Raw genomic sequence first — 25,823 nt, forward strand, 5'->3', positions numbered from 1 at the left:
CTGACCACTCCCAACTCTTTCCATCACCCTCCTTTGGGTACCCATGGAGCCCCACTGCAGTCAGTTGACCCATGTTTGTCTGGGGAACTGTTCTGGAAGGCTGGAATGCTTCTGTTTCCCACAGAACATCCAAGCTCATTTCTTAGGACAACAATCTTGTTTGCCTAGTCATTCATGTTTGTCTCATTATATATGTATTATATAATTCATATGTGATCATGGCACACACATTCACTCATACACATAAGACTAACCATTTCTCCTCTTTCCTCTTTGTCAGAATGCACCTAGCACAGTGCCTGGGACATGGCAGGTGCTCAATGAAGTGTCTGTTGAATGAGATGATACAAGAGTGAATGAATGAATGAAAGCACTTGCCAAGAATCAATGTATTCTTAACTCGAAAAAAAAAAAAAGGTTTTATTTATTTATTTGACAGAGAAAGCGATCATAAGTAGGCAGAGAGGCAGACAGAAAGAGAGGGAGAAGCAGGCTCCCTGCCTGATGCGGGGCTTGATCCCAGGACCCTGGGACCATGACCTGAGCTGAAGGCAGAGGCTTAACCCTCTGAGGCACCCAGGTGCCCCTCTTAACTCAATTTTAATATCCAACTGCAACTCAGCAATCAAGGGTATATTTAATCCATTATTCGCTATACATATAGTGCATTTATTTTCCTGTTCTCAGCTTCAGAAGAAAATATAAGTCTGTTCATTGAGCTGGCGTCTGAATTAAATTACACTACAGCCAGCAGAGCACCATGTCTGATTGCATCAACCATCAGCTCTGAGACATGCAGCGATCCCAGTGTTGGTCAGGGAACTGAAGCAAGCCCAGCATGCAAGGGATTTTTATGGAAATTGAAGAGTAGAAACAGAGGTAAGAAAGTCAGGCCTTGAGAAGTCTTATTATCAGGAAATGAAAATTGCTTTAGATATGGCTTGGTTTTCATGTTTTATCTCATCAACATTCATGTGTAGGAGTAAGAAGATGCCATTTCTCATTGCCCCCACCCCCGCATACCATCATCCTCATGATGAACATTATTTTTGCAGTTGAAATGTCCCAGGCACAGAGAGGTCAGCCGTTTGATGACAACCACACATCAGACGAATGCTCCCTGGGACCTGGACTCAAGGACCTCCATCTGGCTCCTTTCCTGTGCTCTCACTGCCCTAGAAAATCAAACAGAAACTTGCCTTTGGGAACAGATATCTTGAAGTTTGCTCATTTTTGCTTTAGTTGCAGGGAGTATATTTTTCTATTTCTCAAAGATTAAAAGAAGAAGTTTGTTAGAGCAATGTCACAAAGAAAATCACCTCCAAGGAGACTTTTTTTCTTAATTTTTAAGCAAAGTATTTTCGAAGTGAAGCTAGAGTCTCCAGTTCCCCTCTTGTAGGAAACTGAGGCTTCTGATGATGCTTGTGGGTGGGCTTTCATGATGTCCAGCAACGCTGGACTTCTTTTCCTCAACGCTTTGAACCATTTTCTTTTTAAGTTTGTGGTTGAATTCTCAGAGGCAGAGAAAATCCACTCTCTTTGAATAGTTGCCTTCCTGTTTCTGCATTTTCCTTTATGGTAAGAGGAACCGCCTTGCCCGCTGAAAGGGGCCTCCATCTGACCTCTGAGTCTCAGTTTCCCCACGTACAAACAAATGCCCCCACCTGCTTACTTCACAAGGGCATTTCGCGAGAGGATTAAGTCCAGTCAGATTCAAATATATAAATCACTTTCTCAAATGATCAATTAAAAGGGAAACAAACTAGTGCATGAAATAAGACATCTGTTCTCAAAAAAGTACCCCTGAAGCAAATAACACATTATATGTTAGTAAAAAAATAAAAATTACAATGTTAAAAAGAGAAAAAAAAAAAAGAGCGAGGAAGTTATAGTCATGTCAACAACCATGATGCCAGGCGGAGTTAGTAATCATAATGACAACAGCCCAAGCCTGGTGCAGGCTTCTCCCCTCCCAGGCTGTGTCACACTGGGCCTGTTACCTGCCTCACCTCATCTACTCCTCATGGCGGTTCCGTGGGAGACGATGGGCCCCCCACCTTCATGATGCAGTCGAGGCTCAGAGGTGTTCAAGAACATGCCCCCTAGGACCCCAGCACGTCCTGCCAACCTGATGTCTGTAAGTGGAATAGCTCTGTTTCCCTGAAGTTCACAGGCATGGAGACAGGGAGCCCTTGAGCAGAGGGGCATGGTCTTCTTAACTCTTTCTGCCTCAAACCCAGCAGTGTGCCTGGCACAAACTAGATCTTTTACCTTTTTTTTTTCTTTTTTTAAACCATGAACCATATCATTTGTCCAAGCAATATGCATAATGTGGAAGCTGAAGAACCCTCACCCATGGAGCCCCAGCCAGCCCGAGAAGACGACTGGCACCGTCCCCCTCTGCTGACCACCCCCACCCCCGCCAGGGAATAACCACTACCATGAATTGTGTGATATCCATGCCCCAGCTTTTCATTATACTTTTATCCCCGAGGCATCCTTCATTATGGTTCAATTTTTTCCCCTTTGAACCAGATCTAAATGGATCACAATGTGTATCTTCTGTGACTTGCATTTTATTGCTTACTGCCATGCGGAGATTTGCTCAGTTGATGTTCCCTTGTTTTCAGGGCCCCAGAGTCCCTCCAGAGTTAATGGCCAAGAGTCTGCAGTAAATGCTGTTGAGTAAATGAATGGATGAAGGTCTGCATGTGTCCCAGCATGGAGGAAGGAGAGAGAAGTTCTGAATCTGCAGGCAGCCTGAAGGCAGGGCCTGGTAGGTGTCCACACTTACCTGGACCTCTAGGGGAGTGCCCATCTCTGACATGTCCTTGTGTGGGCTGGGGGTGAGGTTAAAGGATGGTGGGGGACCTGGTTAGGACTGGGCATGCCACACTCAGGGATCAGGGATCCGGGGAAAGTAGAATGAGAGGAGCCTCCTAGGGGCCAAAGTTAGGATTTCAATTCCCTATTCCTACTCTCACCCCAGAGGAAGCTCCCAGATGCATGCTGTATGGGGAGGAAAGTCAGGCTCTAAGCACCTCTTAATTCCACTCCCTTCAACATCTCAGAACAGGAGGGCTGAGGTACACACCTAAGGATCGCTGATGAGCTCTGAGTTACCAGATTGCCAATATTTGTAGGTGGGATCATGGATGCAGCCATTCATAAGGTCTAGAGAGACCATCCGACATGTTTTCTATGTGTGCTTCTTGTGCACATTGATATCCCCAGCTTTTTGCTCACCCATGACTTTCCTCAGGATATCTGTCCATGGACACAGACTGACAAAAGTTCAGGATGGTTCTGGTGAGGGCCAGCAACTGAGGTCCTTTGGAGGACAACTGCTGGGGCCATGGATCCCCAGCCTCTGTGGATTTTTTTGTTTTTGCTGTGGGATGGCTTCTGTTTCAGGCCCCATTCCTGCTTGGTGTTTCTGAGGTCAGGGTATGTCCTGGAGAGGACAGGCCACAGAGTGGCTAAACATCAGATGGGATGGACTTGCCCCTCAGGCTGAGAAGATGGAATGCAATTCTGCAGGAAGTGTAGAAGACTTTTAAGTAGAACTATGATATACCACTTGGATAATCTGTTATCTTGTGAGTGTGCCCATGAGGGAGAGAATTAGAGGCAGTTTGCTTCTGGGCCCTTGAGAAATATTCACTTTTAAGTCACTTACTGAGCAAAAAAGAATTAACCTCAAACTTGAAAAAAGTTAAGGAGAAAATTGGTGGCTCAGTGAGCTGGCTGCAGGGATTTGTCAACAGAAAAGCCAGAGGAGGTTAAAGCCACTAACCCTTTGTTCTCATTGTTCAAGTTCAATCAACACTTGGAGAGGACCCATTATCCAGGCATCGGGCAACCTCATCACCTGTTTCTGGGAACTCATGTATGGGATAGGGTTGTGGTGACAGGCAGAGTCCACACACTGTGGTAGGAAACTAATCTCACTGTGTTATAGTCCTATCTTGCCCACCTTTCTCCATGATTATAGTAAGTGCCCTCTTTCCAATGTGTGCACAAAAAAAAGAGAAATGCCTCTGCACTCGCCCTCATGATACCCCTTGCTCTCTGAGTTTCTCAGCTGGTCAGGATCACTTTCACATGTCCTGCTTCTGCCAGTGAGCCACTCAGGTTGCTGAAGGGCTGGATTGGGAGCCTGAAATGGAAGTCCCTTCCTAGTGATCTTAGAATGAATTCATTTTATTTGTAATCAAAGAAGATCAGAATTCAAACTCTGAGAAACCAGGGCTGAAGACAGGATCCTAACGTAATGCCAGAGCATGGGGTGCTCCCAACTCATCCTCCTGGATCCTGATTAGAGGTTGCTGGCCCCAGGGGCTAACTGTCAGGACTTGGATAACGGAAAGGACCATTGAGAAAGTCCCTGTGATTGATGATCCAGGGACACTTCCTGTGATCTTTCATTACTAAGACCTACAACCTTCATTCTCCAGCTTCCATATCTTACTCACTTCAAAATGGGCCTCTCTTTTTGGTTTGGACAGGCTTAGCACATCACTCACCTTGAGAGGATGGGCTATGCATAAAATCGCAAATTCAGTTTCATTGAATTCAACAAACACTTAAGGGAAGCCTTCTTTCCACATCATTCCAGACGTTACAGCAGTGCTCCATCATCAAGGTATTTAATTGCAATGCACTCCACGGATGCAAAGAAAAAGAGAGCTCTGGAGGCAGGGCAGAGGGAGGGACACTCCTTAAATAGTTGTCTCAATCAATGAGCATTTATCCAGAGGCCACAAATGCAATCAAGCCTGAAAAAAAAAAAAAATCAATGCATTTAAAGCCAACCCAGGCAAAGAATACAAGCAGTTTTAAGGTTTTCCATCCATTGATGAGGGGGAGAAAGAGGTTCCTGAGGGGATGGTCAGTGTGTGTAAGGTGATGATTCCTTCAATATTCTGAAGGAACAACAGGTGGCCTGACAGAAAACTGACTAAGGGACCCTCAGAAAACCCCATGTCAAGGGTAATGGCCACCAGGTTGGGCTGGCACGTTGTAATATTCCTGCACATGCTGTACTGTTACTCACGGTGAGACACCGAGATGACCCCCTTGATGAACGGGGGCCCCTCCCTGCGGTAAGATGAGGTGGGCCATGCTGTGCACAGGGTGCCAGAGGGTTGCTGTGTAGGGCTATGAATCCCAGCTTGTGATACCTGCTAAAATAATGTAAACCTTTTACATTATACTCTTAGTTTATTGGATCTCTCTGTTTTACATTACAAAATGTCCAGGGTAACTTTAACTACATGAGGTTTTCTCTTTATGCTCTTTGAGAAACTATTTCAAGAGGCATCCTGTAACACCCAAATATAACATCTTTGTCATCTACATCATCAGTGATTATCGCCGGAGCCGGCATGCGTCACCCCTATGGCATGATAACCTGAACTCACCCCTCATTCCGGCCATCCTAGCTCTTCTCCGCAAGCCTCCCGCATCCTTTGCTGATGGTTACAGAAAGAGGGGCACAGACAACGAGGTTCGTCCATGCTTTTGTTAGGAAGGGAAGGACACCAGCCCAGGGTGGAGGCCCTGAGTGAACCTCAGCTGGCTTCAGGCACATTTGTGTGACACCCCTTCATTGATGACACATGAGGTTGGAGCATGCCAGCCATTCACGAAGCTCTAAGCCTCTCACTATCCCAGGACTTTGTGTGTGTGGTGACACCTGAGCTGGCCTCGGGGCATCTCAGTGTCACCCCCTTGGATTCACCATCCCTGCAATCCTGGCCACCTCTGCCTGGCCCCTTCCATGCTCATTCTGTCACTTGCCTTTGTTTCTTCATGACTTTCCCAAGCTCTGCAGTTACTTCAACAGCTGTTGGTTTATAGGTCCACTGTCTGTCTCCTGGTTCTTTCTCTTACTGATCACCATATCCTGTGAGCTCAGATCAGCACTGAGCACCGAAATAAGTGTTTTGGATAAATTTATGCATCATTAGTCATGCATATCGATCATCTGGGAATGAGTTCTAGGGGCTGATGTTATATGTTCCAGAGTTCACATCAGGCAGGGGCCCCTGTGTGCTGGGGTTGTGGTCAGAGAAGGCTTTCTGGAGAAGGCAGGCCTTGGCTGGCCCTAAATGATGGGCAGAGTTGTTCATGGGCACTGGATGGGGCAGGAAGATGCTTCAGCTGTCACAGAGGCTTGTGTGCCCGGACCACCATCAGCCACCTCCCAGCTGCTGTTTACCTCGGGGGCAGGGGGCTATAGGGTGACACTGAGATGCCCTGAGACCACCTGGAACACTCCAGGGCAGTGGTACCCAGAGTGATTTTCAGGCTGGGGCAAAAACCTTGTCTTTCCAAATCTGAGCTGCAACATGAGAGCTCTACTGGAAGTGTGGGTCTGGAGGGCCCCTATTGGATGCTAAGGGAGAGCCCCAACTTGTAGGTGTGGGGTGGGCAGGGTCCAGGGCAAAGATGTGGGCTCCTTATGCCTGAAGTTGCTTGAGGAGGATTCTGAGGATGCTGTCGGGATGCTGGAGCTGCTGAGGAGGTGTGGGAAGCAGAGCACAAGGCAACCCACCTGCTCATGGCTTCTTTGTTGTGGCACATTCCTCAAGATCCATCCTTCAGGCTTCGTGGCTCCACTGTGGCTGGGGGATCTGGTCTGGCTCATTTTTCATGGAATCAAATTTGCTTTTCTAACTTTTAAGTTGCAAAGCACATTTATTTTCACTTTGACATACAACTTAGAAGTGAGGGGAGTTTTCCCGGTTCCACCACTGTAATGCAGCTCTGCTCCCAGAAAAACGGAGCTGGGTTTTAGTTCAGGCATAAGGAGCCCACATCTTTGCCTGGGAGGTGCCCAGGCTTTCTTCTCTGACTGATGCACAAGCAGAGGTGTCGCCGTCTAGGAGACAGGGGTCTTGTCTGAACTCTGGCCAGCTATGGACCTGCTCTGTCATACAGGCAAAGTCCTGGTCCTCAGACCCTCAGTTTTCTCATCTGTAAAGTGGGAATGAAGAAACTGCAACCACCTGGAAGGGTTGAGGTGAGATTTAAGAGGGAAAGGGGACATGATGATGTCTACTCCCCACTGACCATGTGCTGGCCCTAAGGGCACAGGCTTCCTCCTTCCCCAAGGCCACCACCATCTTCCAGAGATGTGGGAACATGGGCTTGATTTTCCTAGGCTCAAAATAAAATAAGATCGATTCCGTCCAAGGAAGGGTAAGGGGCCAGAAATCTCAGTCCAGGGCAGTGGAGAGAGCATGCTGGACTTCCTTGGTCCTGGGACTTCACATCTGACCCCTGATAGTTTTGGAAAACTAGAAAGGCCACCCTCTGTTTCTCCTGAGAACCAGTGGCAAACATATTGGATTCTATCCTAAGGCATTTGTTGGAGATTTGACATTGTGAACCTTGGATTCAGGTAGAACAGTAGCGTGATTCAGATTCTTGTTACTTGTGTGACCTGGGACCAATTCTTTCCCTCTCTAAGCCTTGGTCTTCCTGCCAGGATACGGTGGACACAGTAGTGTGTAGCACCTAGCCCCTGGCATGGACAGAAATTACACCCTAGAGCCTGGTGACTGACAGATGTCCTGCTCTCTGTAACTCCCTGTTATCCTCTGTGTCACTGTTCCTTTATCCTTGGATTCTTAACTAAAGAGGACAACCCAAATCAATTCTTCAGCCACCAGATTATTATTCTGTAGGTAGGTGGCCTTCTTATTCTGTGGAAATCGAGACCTTAGCCTTCAGCTGTGCCCAGCATGAACAGATGTACCGTGATGACCATGCCCTCTTCTAATTTAAAGTCCTTGTTATTTTAAAAAGACCTATTACCTGAGAATGCACAAGGTGCCAGATGGAGATTGGTTTGGGTTACTTGAATAGCTAGATCTCTCTGGGGATGATTATGAGGGGAGAGTCATCTGGGACCTCTACACTTCATTCCATCAAGGACAGAAATGAAGAGTGTGGGATACTGGAGTGACCTGATTTCTGTTTCTAAATCAGGCACTGTTGCTTGATAGTGACCATCTCTTTCTTCCTGTTGTACAAGGATCTCTTGAGGGAGTAAAGGAAAGTCCTATGTCGAGGTGCCCCATTGGGAGACTGCAGCCCTTTACCAGCTCTCATCTAATCCAGGCTCTCTTCCTATTTACTGGGAATACATTATGTACCAAGTCAATAGGAAAATGCATATTTAAGAAAATTTGTTGGGACCATATGCAGGGGATGAAGACATTAATTGATTGAGAAGAATGCTAACCGTTCCCTATCTTGTCCCAGCTATACATCCGGATTAGCTTAATAGAATAGTTTGAATCTAAATATGGATTCTCTGGTATAGACAGACAACAGACCCAAATCCCTGTTTGCTTTCCAGCTGAGTCATGAGCTGGATTAGGTGACATGAGGTCATAGTCAAAAGGCCCCAGAAAATGGACAACTATATGTGGTGTGGCCCTGTGATGTCCTGAGTCCTCCCACTCTTGAAGCTGTAGTGACATTTTATCTGTCATCTATGAATCATTTGTCAATCAATCAATCAATCATCTGTCTACTAGCTACTTATCTACCTCCCTACCTTTTAAATTGGCCCCAAATGACCCGATTTCAGTGAAAAACCAGGTACTGCCCCCTAAAGCCATCGGGATGCAGTGGACACATGCCCTGGCACTTGACCAGCCCCTCGCAGAATGACTTGCTTTCCATCAGTTTCTGATGGGCAGTTGGACACATGGCCGGGTGGTGAACTGAGACAGGTGAACCTGCCTCATTGGCCTGGGTAGGCACAGCCCTGCACTCACTGTGTGTTAGAGGAAAGGGCATCTGGGTGACAGAGGGCAGTGACGGCTGTCATCTCGCTCTCCAGAGCCTGGATCTGCCACAGTGACTGCTGCATGGCAGGTCCCGGTGAAGCAGCAGTGAGGACCACAGCACACAGGCCAGAGCAGTCACAACGCTGTTTGACAAGCTCAGTGGAGGCAGAAAAGCTGAGACAGTGTGTCCAACAACACCTTGTGCCTCTCAGCACTGTCTGGGTTTGGAAAGCCCTGGGAATGTCTCCAGCCTGGTATTTCTCCCTGGAGGCACCTGCGTTCTCTTCTGTCACCTCCATGATGCTTCCTGAGACAAACAAACTGCCTTTTCCACCTGGTGGATTTGCACACATCTTTTGAGCCCTCAAGGGCCTGCCCCTGCCCTAAGATGCACTCTCTAGGACAGAGACCTGTGTAGCACTCCACTCCCCGTGGTTACCATGCCCTGCTGCTGCACTTGCTCTTCTCATTTCCCTGGAGTTTGTTCAGAGGCTGCAGCAGGCCATGGTCCACCTGCCATCCCTGCAGCAAGGGGCAGTCACTGACCAGCAGAAGGCTGCTGCACCCTAAGTGCAGGGCCGGCAACTCCCACCCCTTCCCTCTTCATCCTTGTGGAGCTCTGACCCCTTGCTCAGCAAGGGGCTCGGCAAGACCTGCAAGGGCTGGTAAACGGGACTCAGCAAGATGACAAATTCCTTACTCGTTTTACATGCTTGTCTGGCAGGGAGCCAGCCGTCTGCAGGCCCCGAGCATCTGTGAGTTTGACGTCCACTGTTGCTTTGCTAGGTTGAACAGAATCTATGGATGAGAACCTCTTGGGAGTGCACCAACCCCTTGAGCGGTGCAGCTCATCCTGGAGACCAGGGAAGGGTTTTTGAGAGGTCATCGCAGTGGGAACATCACACAGACGTCAGAAATGTCTTTCCACTTAGGGGTCTATCTGAGGCTCCTAACCTCAAAAGCAGGAAGAGGTGAGAATGTGGCCTCTAGATAAGAGATGGTACAGTATACTTCCTGAGAGGGTGGCCCTAGCTCAGAGTATGAATTCTAACATTTATTGCCAAACTGGGTCACCAGATGTCAGCACCTATGACAACAAATACAGGTGAGCTTCGAGGTGCATAAAATTGTCCTCATAAGGGCTATTGCTCAAGCCAGTTCACCAGGGGCCTCTAAGAGACACTATAAAACTTCAAAGGCAAGGCCCTGAAATGAGCTCTGAAAGGCAGTGCTGGCCATGACTCAGCTGCTGTAACATTTGGCATCATTTCCTAGAGCGATAGCAGCTGTTGGCAAATGGTCAGGCTGGTGTGTTGTAAACCCAGGGGCTGCTCTGAATGAGACTTCCTCTAACATCTCAAGAGGTACATGGTGACTGGCTGGGTGTTAGGAATGCCCTGTCCCATCTTTTGGAGAGACCAGTCCTGTTTCCTAGCTCTAGCTGTGAGGCCTGACTGTGACATCTTGGGCAGCCGCTGAGGGCTGATGTAGCCTCTCTCACTGTGTCCTCCATGGGAGTTACTGTGGTTCTCTGGGGAAAGCTGGACTCTTGGCTCAGGCAGGGACACCAGGTGAAGCAGGGGACACCTGATGAATCCAGGGGTACCTAGTGAAGCAGGGACAGAGAGGAGCTTGAGGGGGAACATCTCTAAGGATGAGGGAAGGAGATATGTAGAGGAAGAGAACCCACCCTAACCATGTGTGCCAAAGTCACCTTTTCCAGGGAAGTCAACCCAACCCCCCTCCTCATTCCCACCACCCTCCGGCAAAGATATGCTGTGAAACACAAACCAAAGCTGCTTTTATGTTCCCAAGAGTCTTGACCCACAAACAATGTGATCTGTGCCCAGAATTTTCTTACTTTGTAGAACCATGGTCAAGGCTGCATGGTTCTTAAGAGAAAACTGAGTGGGCTTAGGATATGATGGTTGGGTTTGCATCTTGACTTTGCTGTTTCCCTGGCATGTGATTCTTGGGGGAAATTACATATAAAATGCTTGTAGTCAGGAGTTCTTGCAAGATTGAAATGAGTGGCTTGTGGAATGGGGAGCTTCTTCTATGGTCAGGAGTGAGGCGGCAGGTTCTATCTGTTGTGTGAGCAGGGTGGCACCAGGCTGGGGAATCTCATCCTCACTGTACAGCTGCCACGTGCTGGCTGAGCTACCTTCTCTGAACCTCAGTTCTGTTGCCTGCCTGACAGGGTTCTTGGGATGATGTGAGCTGATGTGGGTCTAGTGCCCAGTGCAGGGCCTGCCTGCAGTGGTCAGTGCCCCATCTGTGGTGGCTGCACTAACTAGAGAAATGTGAGTCTAGAAAGGCAGACACAACCCTGACACACAAAGATGGCCATGCTAAGCATCAGTCAGTAATAGCTCTGCTGAGGATGGCATTCAACCACTTCCTATGACACCAAGGCCAAGCCAGTTGTAGGAATGGGCCACAAGGGGTCCACCTGTCTTATAAGCTGCAAGGGCATGCATGCTTCTTTAAGTTGTCCTCTGACTGGTTTGGCCTTGACCCTAACAACCTGAAACTCACAGGGCCACCTGCACCATACGGTCTTGTGCTGGTTCTTGAGAAAGACGGGACAGAACTTGAGAAAGTACAGGGAGGCCCAAGTCCCTTTAGCATGAAGCATTTCCATGTGGAAAGACAGGGGGCTGAGAGAAGATGGGAAGGTGGTACAGCAGGAGACAGAGCATGTGGGCATCAAGGGGCTGGGATACAGCAGCCATGACAATGGTAGTGGAGATGGTTGGGAGGACATAAGGGGTGGATTCTACTTCTTAACCAAATCCAAAGAAATGGAACTTTGGGTGCCTCTTGAACTTAAAATGGACCAATTTAGGACAAATACAAATAGGCCATTTTACACAAGTTTGGTCAGGATGAGATATCGGGCTGAGAAGATGGGACACACAAGTCGTGGGATGGGTTGTCCAGAAGACTGAGAGCAAACACAGGGACCCCATCACCAGCACATGAAGTCACCGGTAGTCCTCAGAAGTGGACATTTGTTATCCTTTCCTAGAGATGAGGTTCAGAGATGTGCACCCATAAGGATGACACAGCTGACTTGACCCCAATCCATGCACTCCATCACCAAGTTACCCTGACTCTTACAGGGAGCTTTGGGCTTCCTCCATATATTCTTCTTTGGATTAGGGCCTTTGATTATATTTCTGGAGCATCCACTAGGGAGAAATGCTAGATGGAGCTTGGATTTAGCCCAGAAAGGCAGTGCTAAACACTTTTAGAATATTAAGCATTTAAGGTCAAGGGCAAGGAGGCAGGTGAGGGAGATGAAACACGTTGAAACTCTTTTTTCTAGGATGGTGGCTCCTGACTTGTGCTGCATATGGGAATGACCAGGCAGTGGCCCTGGTCAGGGACATCAGGATTTCTGGAGCTGGGATCCAAGTAGCAGGGAGTGTTTAAGTGCCATGCATGGATGGAACCACTGTCCTAGAGAGATGGCCTCTGTGTCCCCTAATATTATTATTAGGATAAGGATATTAACTTAAGCAGCCAGGGGTGTTGTGACCCTTGTCTAAGGAGACCCTCCTACTCTTTTATCAGCTGAGTTCCAGGTTGCTCTGTAGTTAGACAAGTGAAAAGTAGAAATGAAACCCAAGACTGGAAATTCATCAGGAAAAAGCAAAAAGTCTTAACCAAGAAAGCTAAAAGATAATTTTTTTGTTAAATAATGAACACTCGTAAAACAGCAGTGAAATGGTATTAAAATGTCTGATTACTTATTTCTCAGCATTCGTCTGATAACTTAAGCAGCATGAAGCAGTAGTTGCACTTAAAAAAAATGACAAGAAAATAGCTATTCATTTAGTCGACAGGGAAGGTTCATTTCTTTTTAAAGATCACTGGTGTCACTGCTTATCACCAGGGCGAGTGTCAACGCAGGCGTCTTTATGTTGAGACGGTGTCCACAGCTGCTTTGCCTTCAGTTCCTGGAGCAAACCTTGGTCCTTCCAGGAAGGGTCTTTGGAGGGTCTGCGACCTGCCCCCCACCCTAGATCAACGAGGCCCAAGACTGAATATTGCTGCGTGGTGGCTGCTGAGTTTGGACACATTCCAAAAGAGGCTGGATGTTCCTAGGCTGGGGCAGCATGGAGGGAGTGTCCAGTAGGCCTGGGGATAGACCCCATGCTATTCTGGTTTTGCATTCTCAGGGCTGGACCCATCTGAAGTCCAGTGATAGCTGGGAGTTTTGCTGGAAGTGTTGGTTCTCTTCCTGCCAGCCCCATTCTCTTCCTGCAAGGGAGGTTCGTGGATGGGGGAATGCCGGTGGAGTGAAGCAGGGCCACAGACAGAAGTGGCGTGTCCCCTGCCCTCTGCCTATTGCACCATATTCCATAAAAAATAAACACATTTGTACTGTTTGTGTATTGCTAATGCTATGGCATTCCAGGCACTGGCAGGCTGCAGAGAGAACTACACTGTCATGAATCCACCAGAATCCATCCAAGAAGGCCTTGCGGATCAGGATCTCTGGAGCTTCCCTTTGGAAAGGTCAGCAGTGCCCATCTGCCTCGTGCTCTACACAGTGCTGTGAAAATGATATTAAAGGGTAAAAACAAAAGAAATCCATGGGTAGAAAAATCCCAGGGCTTTATGGAGCCGTTCGGCAATAACTGAGAGTGTACAGCATCACACAGGTGTGTCTACCTGCGCGTCCACCCCTTGCCAGCCCTGTCTTCTTTGCATCTGCGTACGACTGGCCCCGGTTCTTCCCCTGTGCGCCTGGATGAAGCTCATAGGTGGTTGTTCTTGGAGAGGTAGGCGATGAGGGCCACAGCCACGCCCACGTAGATGCCGGTTCCGATTGTGATGGACAGCACAGCCAGGAACAGGGCCCGTCGGGAGCTGGTGCTGGCCTGGTGGAAGTCCCCCTTGGCCACGGCTTTGTTCGTCTGTTGGAGAGAAAGGAGGGAGGAGAAAAGGAAATCAGGATGAGCAAGCGGAGCAAATGTTGTGAGTGTAGTGCTCACCTCTGGCGCACTTCCAACCTTGAACTTAGTGACTGCAGACAGGGAGAACTCACTAAGAGGTAACTGGGCATGCTCCAGCATGGTGGAGGCATTCCATAACTGGTAAGGAAGAAATAGAGCAGCTATTGCCTGCCCAGACAGCAAGGCAGTGAAAGCTTTAAAAAAAAAAAAGGAAAGAAAAGAGCCCCTAGGAATGCCCATGGATGGCAGCACTCCACCACCAGTGTGGGGCCTGTGGCCTTCGGCACCAGGATGTGAGGGAGAGAAGACATATGACACCCCCAGCACCCTCATTTCTATAGAAGGCTATCCTTTCTTTCATTTGAATAACACTGAAGTTTTTTTAACACCACAAAATTATTTAATTAGTAAGTGACAGAGCTGGAGTTTGTACCAACATATATTGGTTTCAATCATTGGGGTTTTTTTTTTTTTTAATTTATTTTCAGCATAACAGTATTCATTGTTTTTGCACCACACCCAGTGCTCTATGCAATCTGTGTCCTCTCCAATACCCACCACCTGGTTCCCCCAACCTCCCACCCCCCGCCCCTTCAAAACCCTCAGATTGTTTTTCGGAGTCCATAGTCTCTCATGATTCACCTCCCCTTCCAATTTACCCCAACTCCCTTCTCCTCTCTAACACCCCTTGTCCTCCATATTTGTTATGCTCCACAAATAAGTGAAACCATATGATAATTGACTCTCTCTGCTTGACTTATTTCACTCAGCATAATCTCTTCCAGTCCCGTCCATGTTGATACAAAAGTTGGGTATTCATCCTTTCTGATGGAGGCATAATACTCCATAGTGCATATGGACCACATCTTCCTTATCCATTCGTCCGTTGAAGGACATCTTGGTTCTTTCCACAGTTTGGCGACCGTGGCCATTGCTGCTATAAACATTGGGGTACAGATGGCCTTTCTTCTCACGACATCTGTATCTTTGGGGGTAAATACCCAGGAGTGCAATTGCGGGGTCATAGGGAAGCTCTATTTTTAATTTCTTGAGGAATCTCCACATTGTTCTCCAAAGTGGCTGCAATAGCACTGAATTTTTAAAAATATGTTCACATTTACCTGATTTAATCTTTACAAACTAGTAGTGGTGTGGGGAAAGAAATGATAGTTCTCATTTCCCAGAGAGGAAACAATGTCATAAGATCATTAAACTGATTACAGTATGCTTAACACTTCAGTCTTCAGCTGGCAGCCATGGAATCATGCATTTCTGACTATTATCCTTCCTCACCATAGCTGGTGTTGGTAGAATTCATCCATCAATAAAATATTTGATATAAGATAATACCCATATTTCTCTTCACTCAGTTGCCTAGTGAAGTGTTGCTTTGGTGATATTCATGTTTCCTGGAGTCATAGGTGGATGGGAACATGGAGATTTTGGATGTTGTATCTGGTTGGGTATTTTGTAGCAGATCCTATGTATCCATCCTCAATTCCTTCCTTTGCTGTCCCCCTCTACACGTGAGACTAGAAGGATGACACAAGAGTGTGGGGACCATCATGTGCTTTAGCTGGAACCACCCTCAGGGACTTGCTGAGGAAAATGGTGAATTTGGCTGATGTGGGTGGAGGCTATGACCCTTGGGAGGGGCAAGTAATGCTGAGGAGAACTAACCCCAATCTGGCTGGAGATTCTTTGTGGTCAGGGTACAGGCAGAGCCTACTCCCCAAGTAGATGGCCTAGGTCATTCTCTGGCCGATCTCCAGAAAGCCAGATTTTCACTGGCTCCCATCTCTGTGTGTCATCAGGGGTATTTCTGCATTGTGTAGGCTGGTAGGGGAGTGGGTATGTTATTTACTCAAACTTAAATATGCTGTTGCATCTGCCACAGACCACAAAGAGTGAGACTCAGAGGTAACTTATGAAATGGATTTCCACCCTCCACAGTCCTGACCCTGATTGATGAGATGTGGAGCTCTGTGTCAGGCTGAGGAGGGACCCTGGTCTGCTTGGTGGCCTCTCTTCCTCTTCCCCTCTCTGCTGGATTGTGGAGCTCAGTTTTTGCCCTCCTCCCCTCATTTTCTGGCTTGGAAGGGAGCTTGGGAGCTCACTGCTGACAGTTCTTCATGAAGCAGAGCTAAGGGAATGCAGAACGGGAAGCCTCCTAGGACAAAACTAATTAATTAATTAAGCCTTAATGAGCTGCATTTCATTTTATCTAATGCAGTACTCTCAAACACTCCAGCATCCCATAACATCACAATGGAACTGTCCTTCCTTAGCCAGGCAGTCACTCTCCATTAGAATGGGCCTTTGCTGCTCTGTCTCATGATCATCACCCTGAGTCCCCAAGGAGAGGACACAGTTTAGAGAGAAAGGTAGGGCACGCTGGGAACTCCATCACCCTCAACACAGGCCCTGCCTGGAGTGCCTTGGTCCCAACTGCCTATCTCATCAGAGCTCACATGTTTCAGTAACTATGTTAGTAGTTGCCTTTCTGGCTCAGCCATAATCTCCAGAGGTAGGTCCATGTCTGCTATGTCCATGAGGTCTGCCTGGAGCCTGAAGGAATGGTAGGAACTCGCTGAGCAATGACCAGGTGAATGGGCTGTTCGAGATCAGCTCCCTTCAAACTCTTCCAGGTGGTACGGGCCCCAGGTGCATCCTGGTGGCCTCTACAAGGAGGGTAGTGGCGTGGGGCAGGTTTGACCCAAGCTCTGGCCCAACTCCATAGAGCTCCCCTCTGCTGGGTTCTGAACTCACAGTATCAGCGCTTTCATCTCCAGGAGCAAGGAGTGTCTGCTGGGGAATCAGGCTCCACAGTTGATTCTCATAGCCAAGGCTGGGAGAATCCCATTTGTGATCTGTTTGGTTATAGGGCAACTGTTCCAATGGGAAGAGTGTTGTGTTGAAGGTGTTATCAGCTAAGATGTATCAAAACCAGTAAACAGAGAGAGCCTCATTGACAAGCAGGCTGCTTTCAACAATGCCTCTCAGTGTCTGCTTTTCGCAGAAGCTCCTGTGAGGTAGGTATGTCATTTGCACTCCACAGATTAGGCATCCTGACCTAAAAAAGGTGGTGTCTGAGGCATCCTTTGTTTCAGACAGTAGATCCTATGGCTATAAAGCAGGTTGCATATCTATCTGAGAGGGTGCAACCACAGAGAAATATTTCTATTCTGAAAACTTTGGGGCTAAGTCTCCAAGGTCTTCTTGCTAGGCATGAGGGCAGAGATTCTTGTCCTGGGTCCGGGGGCTTTGAAGCCGTGATGCTGAAAGCAAGACTGTGTGTGCATGTGAATTTTAATGAGATGAGGCTCAGCCATGCTCCCTGAATTCTCAAAGCAGCACCTTCCCCAGCTGCTCTGACTGCTTCACTGGGGTTGAGTGGGGGGCAGTACCAAGAGGAGGTACCAAGGAACAGAACCAACATGGTGTCTCCTGATAGGGACAAGAGGACGTCACAGGTGCCTCTTGGCTGGAATGAGCAGATGTTGTTTGCTTGTCCTAATTGGGAATCTTACATTGTCTACAACCTAATCTGTGCCTGAAGCCCATGGTTTGTAAGTGATTATGCTGCAGGCACGCTGAGAGCCCATACTCAGAACGGCCTGTGGGTCTCGTTGGCACAAACTGCACCCCGTCAGATGTCTCTGCAGCAGGAGTTCTCGAATCTGGTGCACATTCCAGTTGCCAGGGAGTTTTGAGGACTCCTGATTTCCTGGTAGCACACCAGCCAGGGAAGTCAGAAGCTCCAGGCTGGGACCTGGCTTCTGTGTCTTTCATTTTCTCAGGTGATTCCCACATGCAGGCAAGGTCAAGACCACGGTTGCCACCTGTCCTGGCTTGCTCAAGACTGGGGGGATTTGCAGGACTTAGGAACTTCAATGTTGGAATAGGGCCAGTCCAGGCAAACTGGGATGAGACTTCCTGCATCACAGAAAGGCAGCCCTGGATCTGTCATGGAGAGCATCCTGGTGACCCACATTTTCTGACAGAAGCATCTTTTCATGTCAGCCTCCCCATGATAGAGCAAACGAAGCTGGGTGAGTTGGAGCTCAGGGGGAGAACTCAGCCTCCTGGAGAGTATCTCCAGCCTGAGGTCCACCCACACGTTTGGTTGTGACAGCTATGTGCCCTTGTGGCCTGTCCAATTGGTGTGCAAGGTGCTGTATTGATTCCTGCAATGTGGACATTTGCAGGAAGGGAAGCTGTCCACATCCGGGGTATTCATAGCTTTGTTTTTAGCTTGTGGGGTGTCATTTCCAAACCTCATTCCCTCTTGACTAGTTTATGGTCCCAGGAGTTTATAATTTGCTGGTATTTCACCTCCTGATTGCCTCCTTTCTAGCGGTAACAACGGGCTCAGCCCTGTGTTGGCAGGGCCAGTGTGCCTTGCAGGTGAGGCCCCCATCCTTAATCCGAGTCTGTCCTGGGGAAATGCCTTCCTCTGTGGAAAGTGACATGTGCTAAAAGAAACGGAAGTCTTACGCCCCATCCTACTTGTTCTCAGACATCCACATGGCTTATTTGAGTGGTCTTGGGCCCCTGCCTCCTGATTTGCTGGCACCTCTCCCACTCTCTCTAAATGCTGCCCACGACAGACCCTTCCACAGCACACCTGCTGTGGTCCCTGCACCCTGCAGCATGGCTTGTGTGGTCTTCTGACCCTGAAACCTGTTCCTGCCCAGCCTCATCTCCTCCCAAAGTGGGGTGGCCTGCCACCAGAGCCCTCCCCACCGAGGGATTGTGTGTGACTACTTCAAACCAAATGTTCCACTGACATTAAAGGGGAAAGAGGGAGCATGAGACTCAGAGTTCCCATCTGTGCAGTGGGCCCATGGGAATGAGGCAGGTGTGGTCAGCGGGGGCTCCGATACCGCCTCCTGCCCTTTGCCCTCCAGACCCATGCCCTTCCCACAGTGGCCAGGAGACTGACTTGGTTCCTTCTCTGGTCCCCAGCTTCTCCCTAAGAGCTGCCCAGCAGCACCATCAGACTGGAGGAGGGAAGGGCTCAACCCTCAATTTGTGAGGGTCCCAGCAAGGATGAGGCCTGTAAGTTGTAACCCTCCATCCTGCTCTCTCCAGGCCTCTCCAGGCCTCCACATGGGCCACCAAGCATGCTCTGATGCACCTGCCTCAGTCACTGCAGTGTCCCAGGCCAATCCCCTCTGCAAATCGACCCTTCTCAGATGATCTAGCTGGGGTGAGCCATCTACTTCCTGAATGAACCAGCTATGGTACGGGGGTGATAGAACATTTGCATCTGCCAGGACCCGGCTGTGGGCCTGGAGCAGCCTCTGTGAGGACCTGGCCTGCAGGCTCTTTGTCACCAGTGAGACTCTTGCCGCTGTCCAGACACACAACACAGCCTGCTCTCTCCTGATGGCTGTGCTCATTCATTGCAGAGAAACACATCATCCCCAGCTTGGTGGCTTCAGACAAGAGGAAGCACTGACATCCGTATCAGTTTCTGAGGGTCAGGAATTTGAGAACTGCTCGGGGGCCAGCTCTGACCTGACCTCAGGGGGGTCTGGGCTGTGTCTTCTCAATGTCCTTACTGTGTTGTGGGCTGAGGTGGGCCACTGGGCTGGAGGTGAGGTAGGTTTCACTTGCTCACAGTGTCCTCCTGCTGGAACCTTCTGGGCTCCTTCCTCATGGCCCTGTTCACCTCTAGTCTGTCCAGAGTCCCCTCCTAAGACAGAGGCCTATTCTTGGGGCATCTCAAGATCTGCTCTGTGGGCCCCTTCACAGACGCGCTCTCATGGCTCAGGCTGGCTTCTTCTTGCACAGTGAATGTAACCTCCCATGAAGCCACAGGACGCACACATGATGTCATAGTCCAGGTATCCTCCAGCCAGAGTAGGATCAAATCGGTGCCAAATCATCCAGGCAGTGACCATTTTGGCTCCCTGGACTAGGCTAAGAGGTGTTCCTCCCCATGGAAGTCATGTTTCAAGGGCAGTTGCCTACAGGCAGCTCTCTCTCAGTGCCACCTCTGTCACCCCTGAAGGCCAAACTGTGAGGGTCACCACACTGGGCAGAAGGACATGTGACACTGTGAGCTGACCCCTCTGGTCTAGTCTGCAAAGAGTCCTTCCCATTCAGGCCCCTGCAGAGGAAAGGAAATCCCACCTGTTCCCACTTTGGGCTGGGAACCTTATCTCTTGGGACTGGATTTTCCTTCCCTGCCAAAAGGTCATGAGTGAAGTTTGTTACTTTCTTTTTGGGACTTTTTGCTTAGAAAACAGCGAGGTCCTGAGCAGCAGCCAGCTGTACCTTCTGTGGGACCCAGACTTGCACCCTTTGGAAGGAGGCTGAGAGCAAAAGTCACAGGGGTGGGGGGAGCATCAGAAGGCAAGAAGCCCTCAGGCCCCATTGTGCACTCTGGAGGCAGGGCTCAGTCACAGCCCCAATTAGAGAAATGTCCTCCAAACCCATACCTGGAGGCATTTAGCCCTTTAACACCCTACTGCTGGAACATTTCACACTGAGACATTAAATGTGTGCTCTGGTTCTTTAGTTACATGATTACCCTCACTTATCTGGTTGTGAAGATATATAGAAGATATATAGAAAATCTGACTTTTAAAGAGCAAAAGGAAAATGTTAGTGCTAAAAGTCATGAAAAACACTGGCTTCCTTTCCTCTCCCTTGAGTGAAGAGATTTACACTGAGGAAATAAAAATAATATCAACAAAGAATTCATAACCAGGACAAACATGTTTGGGCTAAGCGTGAGGTCAGTCAGCTGTACCACGGGGGTCACACCTCCTGAGGCTGGGGCAGGCACAGAGTCAAGACTCCGTGTCAGGGGAACATGCCATGTATCACAAGGCAGGAAACCTCTTATACTCAGTTAAAGCTCATTTTGCTCATGTTTTCATGAGAATGGCCAGCTTGCAGAGGACTATAGACAAATTTATATTTTGGGGGGGCACTTTTTAATGCTTATGCTTATTTATCTCCCCACACCTTTCTCCATTGGTGACAGAATCTGTTGAGTGGTGACTTTTAGGGGCTTTATCTGCAGAAACTGTCTTCTCCTAGTGGTCTCCAACCAGATTGGGGACCCTGCTTTCCTCTGATACTTCTTGTGTGTCCAGGTCCTGCTATAGCCAGGGCTACAGCTATCACCCAAGTTATCCAGTTCTCCCCACTTCCTAATATGGCTCCCCTTCTTGCTGCCCACTCAGCTCTGGGTTTACCTGAGATTTATCTTGGCATTCGTTGGCATGCTAAAGCCCATGACCATCTTTGTTCACTTTGCCCTGCCTTCCTTCTTCTGCTCACTCACAACAGCTAGAAGTTCTGTCTGAGGCTCAACATGGCCCAGCGATACAGCTGCTCATCAGCCATTGCCGATTTTCCAAATAGGAGAGCAGAACCAGATCAGATGTCTGTGCTTCCATGAAGAGGACAAAGGGGTTGGGTGTTTGGAGGCAGCAGAGAGAATCTGAAGGGATATTATAGCATGCTGTGAGACCCAGGTTCACTCCAGTAGGAGGGTAGGTGTTTGCCTTTCACTTTGGGAGAGCAGATCCAGTGGCTTCAAGGTCAGAGCTGAAAGAAGTGCTTCTCTGTGGGGACAAGACAGGTCCTCTCATCAAGGAGAAGATATGGTGGTCTGCCACAGGGTCTGTCTTAGATCCTGTCCAACAGAGACCAGCTGAGGGGCAAGCAGATCTCCACAGAAAATGCTGATGGAAACCGTATGGCTTGTCTCAAGCCAACTGTAGTTTGAGGATGCAGAATGTGTTTGGGGTCTGCTAAGAACCTACCAAAATGCACAGATGGGAAAGAAAGCCGTATACATCCTTCAGGCCCAGAGGGCATGAGGCCTGGCATGCCAGGCTGAACTAGGTAAGCTGCTCTATTCCCTATCTGGCCATGCTCACGACACCTCACTCCAAAGACGCAGACACCATGGCTGGCAAGCTAGAGGAAGGGGTAGGGGGTAGAAATTGTACCTCTCCTTCCTGAGCGTGCAGGCATGTTCCTGCAGAGTGTAGCTTGAAAGAACAGTGCTGTACACTAACCCACAGGCTCAAATGGAAAAGAGACGCAATAGCAAGTTTTGGTGAGAATGTGGAAAAACCAAATTCTCATATCACCCTGGAAGGAGTGTAAATGCTTAACACTACTTGGGAAAAGGATCAGTACTTCTTACAGCTGAACATATGAGCGTATGATCCAACAACAAATCTCCTCTTGGTAAATACTTAAGAGATATTGTTTATATGTTCACCCAAGGACATCTACAAAAATGTTTATAACAATAACCATCATAATAGCTCCAAACTGGAAGCCAGCCAAATGTCCAACAGCAATAAAAGGAATAAATAATAATGGTACACAGTAGTGGTAAAGAAGTAAATCTCAGAAACATAATGGGGAACAGAAGAAACTAGACAAAGGATTGTCTTTACATAAAGTGCAAAATATTCTGTGCGGTTAGCGTAGAAGTCAGGTTACTGGATATCTTTGGGGAGGGTCAGCCACTGGAAGAAAGCATGGTTTTTAAAAAATCTACTCTTTCACCCCAAGACACTTTAAGAAATGATTCTATGAAAAATTAAATGACCAGATAAGAACTATTCATAAAGAATAGAGAAACTCATTTTATAAAATTAGTAAAATCTTGATATCAAAACCAAAGAATGGAAGTAAGGGAGAAGGAAAGGAGATGCTTGTTTCTCTATAAACACAGATGCAAATCAAGTGAAGGTGTGCTCTGGCTTCTCTCTTCACACTGTTCACTGGCCTCTGTATTTGCAGTGGTCTTTTAAACCCTTAACTCACCTACTATATCCTCATGGGAGCCCTACATGTCCCTGCTGAGAGAGGGGCTCCTAGAGCTCTGGTGCTTACCATCCTGGAGCCCTACGGCTTCACGTTTCAAGAGCCTGGCCAGGCTCAGCACACATTTGCTCAATGAAAAAAGAACAAAGGGCAGCACAGCATTTTCTCCCAGTGTTTCTGAGTGCAAACATGCTTTGGTCAGAAACATTTCCACCTTGTACAGGAACTCCCTGGAGACAACCCCATGGCTGACAATCACTGACCTTATACACAGCCTACAAGCTGATAAGGAAGATATAAACCAGGGATATCCACCAAGTAAATATTTATAACCACGAGGTAAAATCCACTTGACTCTGCTGCTGAGCACCAGGAAGGACGAGGCTCTTGGTGCTTGGGCTTGATGCAATGCTCTGCAGCACAGAGGGTGAGGGGTGTGCTGCCCATCAGGTGATCCAGGAGAGGAGGGGGAAGAGAACAGGGTCAGAGGCTGGGTCAGAGAGGGACTTTGTAGGTGTGTGCCTTGCAGGAGAGCTTTCTGTGAGAATGGAAGTGTTTTATGTCTGTGCTGTCCAGCATGGTGGCCATGAGAACATCTGCTTCATGTGACTGTGAAATCTCTCATGGGGACATGCACTGGCCCCCACCAGGCTACCATCTCCACTTCTTGAGATGATCTGGAATGTCCCAAAGGATCTAGGTTATGGTCCTTCACAGATGGGCCAGGAACCTTGGGCCAGCTTTTCTCTTAGCTCTGGGCTAAGTTTCTTATAAGCTTTGTCAATATCTTCACTTCCTTTGGCTGGAAGTATTTGAGGTTCTAGTAAAATCATAATTTTCTCTAAGAAACACTTGCTGCTTTGTTTCTCTTACACTTATTTTGAGGGTAAGGTTGAATAGGGTCAGATGTTTCCACATTTTGTGTCACCCATGGACATGTTCATTCCTGTTGAGGAGCAAGATCCAGGCATGGCTGGAAGGGCCTGAGCAGAAAATGCCAGCACCTGACACCAGTCTCTAAGATTTGTGATGGGCTCCCAAAGACACCTGCTGTCTCCAGAACCATCTCTCTGGAAATTTACAGCACTTTGGGTACTTTATGGCTCATTTTTCCTCTACTACCAATATCTGTCTGACTGGATTACATTTCCTTGCATTATTGCAAAGGTTATTTCCATTATTTATTACTCTTACCATTCGCTATACACTGACAGGGTACTCAGAGATGTACTTGAAGAAAAGACAGACTTGTGTAACGTTCTGAATGAGAGCAGCAGGATAATTTGGACCTACGCCACAAGGATGGAAAGCCTCCCAGAGGCAGGCATGTCACACCAATCCTCAACATGCTTGTTTTTTCCTCTCATGTATTTAGCTCCACATACACTTTATGATTTCCCCCTTTTAGGCAACTGTTCTTTTTAAAGCCATTTAGAACAATGGATCTTCTGTTGCTAGTTGGTCCAAACACCAGAAAGGACAATGGATATGAAACAAGTGTACAACTGTGTAAGGGTAAAACCTGACTCAAACCTTGGTCACCTGGGTGCGGGCGCTAAGCATGGGCCTTCACAGAGCCACTCTTCCTGCCCTTGGTCTGGGCCATTGCCCTCGGGTCCAGTCGTCCTCCAGGGACATCCCAGGGCCCCTATCATCAAAGTGATTTCTTTTGTGGATCTCATTTCATAGAGAACAAAATTGCAATCACACACATCAACAGGAATAGCGGCTGCTGTGCCACACTCATGTGGGATGCATGAACTACTGTCATCTCGCATTCTCCATGCAGATTAGAGAAGCTGCCAAACACTGGAGAGCTCCCAGCTCCTGAGAGTCCTTCCCCAGGGCCTTCCATCATGTGGCCTCTGGTCAGTTGACACTTTCTCCCTGACAGGCTGGCCTCTGGTCACATCGTGAGAGAAGTTTGCCATAGCTCCCCCACATACTTGTTCTGTTTGCCTGTAAGAGGAGGGCTGGAAGACTGGGACTCCTCCAGTGAAAGGCCAGAGAACCTGAGTAAAAGCCAGGCAAAATGGGAGCCTCTGTGGAGGGCAAGGGGAGGCCTTCTCCTCTTCTCTGCTTCCTGGTGTCTCTCACCACCACCTTCCTGCCCAGGCCACCCCTCTACATTCCTACTCAGTATCCCAGCACCTCCTGCTTCTTCTGGGGCCACAGGTGCTCAGAATGTAGGTTTTTAGGGAATGACAGTGATCACAAGATCATGGGAAATTCTATTATTAGTCAGGATATGGATGAAATAAACTAAAGTCCATTTTTTAAAACTTACTGTCCACCTTCCGTCCAGTGCCCCAACCAATATACCACATTGCATTCAGATGCCAGGTCTCCTTAGGTTCTTTTTGGCTGTGACAGCTTTCAGGACTTTCCTTGTTTTGGATGAATTTGACAGTGTTGAGGAACACTGGTTAAATATATTGTAGGATGCCCCTCTACTGGGAGCTATCTAGAGGATTTGGGGGATGAAGACCACAGAGGTAAAGTGCCCTTCTAATGACTTCATGTCAAGGTTACATCCTATCAACAGGGTTTATCACTGAGGTTGCTGACCTTAATTGCCTAGCAGAGATAATATTTGTCAGGTTTTTCCACTGCACAGGCATACTCCTTCCTGCTCACACTTATGATATGGGGCATGTGTTTTACTTCCTTCGGGTAGAGTCCCTACATAAATTATTTGTAATTCATCTGTATGGGAGATGGTTATGTTCTCTCCCAGGAATTGATTCATCCAGTCATTTATTTACATAGTATGGACCCTTGGATATTTACATTATACTTTGGTTTATAATTCAATACTACATTATTTGTTTTGTCAATTTGACCACTGAAAACTCCTTTAGGCTGATTCATTTGTCCCCTTGACATGCTCCCAACCTTTTGCTTTAGGGCACTTTCTCCTTTTTGTACTATAGGATGCTGTTCCAGGTTCATCTTGTATATTTTCTGTCTAAATCCTACAATCAGCCATTTTATCATGGAGCTCTGATCTCTTTTATTGGAAGATTGTGTTAGAAAACAAGATCTGGAAAAATGAAATTGGACCATTTCCTTACACCACACCCGAAAATAGACTCAAAATGGATGAAGGACCTCAATGGGAGAAAGGAATCCATCAAAATCCTTGAGGAGAACACAGGCAGCAACCTCTTCAACCTCAGCCGCAGCAACATCTTCCTAGGAACATCGCCAAAGGCAAGGGAAGCAAGGGCAAAAATGAACT

At 47.9% G+C, this 25,823-nt stretch overlaps 1 protein-coding gene and 1 long non-coding RNA gene across 4 annotated transcripts in view; both read right to left on the minus strand.

Moving 5' to 3' along the window:
* Nucleotides 1–450: 450 nt before the first annotated feature.
* On the minus strand, nucleotides 451–12,347 carry LOC132021678 (uncharacterized). Its single transcript, XR_009405424.1, has 3 exons — nucleotides 6,560–12,347; nucleotides 4,527–4,778; nucleotides 451–1,175 (listed from the first exon to the last, which is right to left on the minus strand). It is a non-coding gene; the product is annotated as an uncharacterized LOC132021678 (long non-coding RNA).
* A 181-nt stretch (nucleotides 12,348–12,528) lies between these two features.
* Nucleotides 12,529–25,823, minus strand: part of SYNDIG1 (synapse differentiation inducing 1) — a 179,845-nt gene continuing 166,550 nt past the window's right edge. For all 3 annotated transcript variants that reach the window (XM_059406428.1, XM_059406430.1, XM_059406429.1), the window contains exon 4: nucleotides 12,529–13,735. In XM_059406428.1, the coding sequence (XP_059262411.1) occupies nucleotides 13,577–13,735 (159 nt within the window). In that variant the 3' untranslated portion in view covers nucleotides 12,529–13,576. The remainder of the gene's footprint in view (nucleotides 13,736–25,823) is intronic.

The sequence above is a fragment of the Mustela nigripes genome, chromosome 7 (genome assembly GCF_022355385.1).
Source record: "Mustela nigripes isolate SB6536 chromosome 7, MUSNIG.SB6536, whole genome shotgun sequence".
Classification (NCBI taxonomy): Eukaryota; Metazoa; Chordata; class Mammalia; order Carnivora; family Mustelidae; genus Mustela; species Mustela nigripes.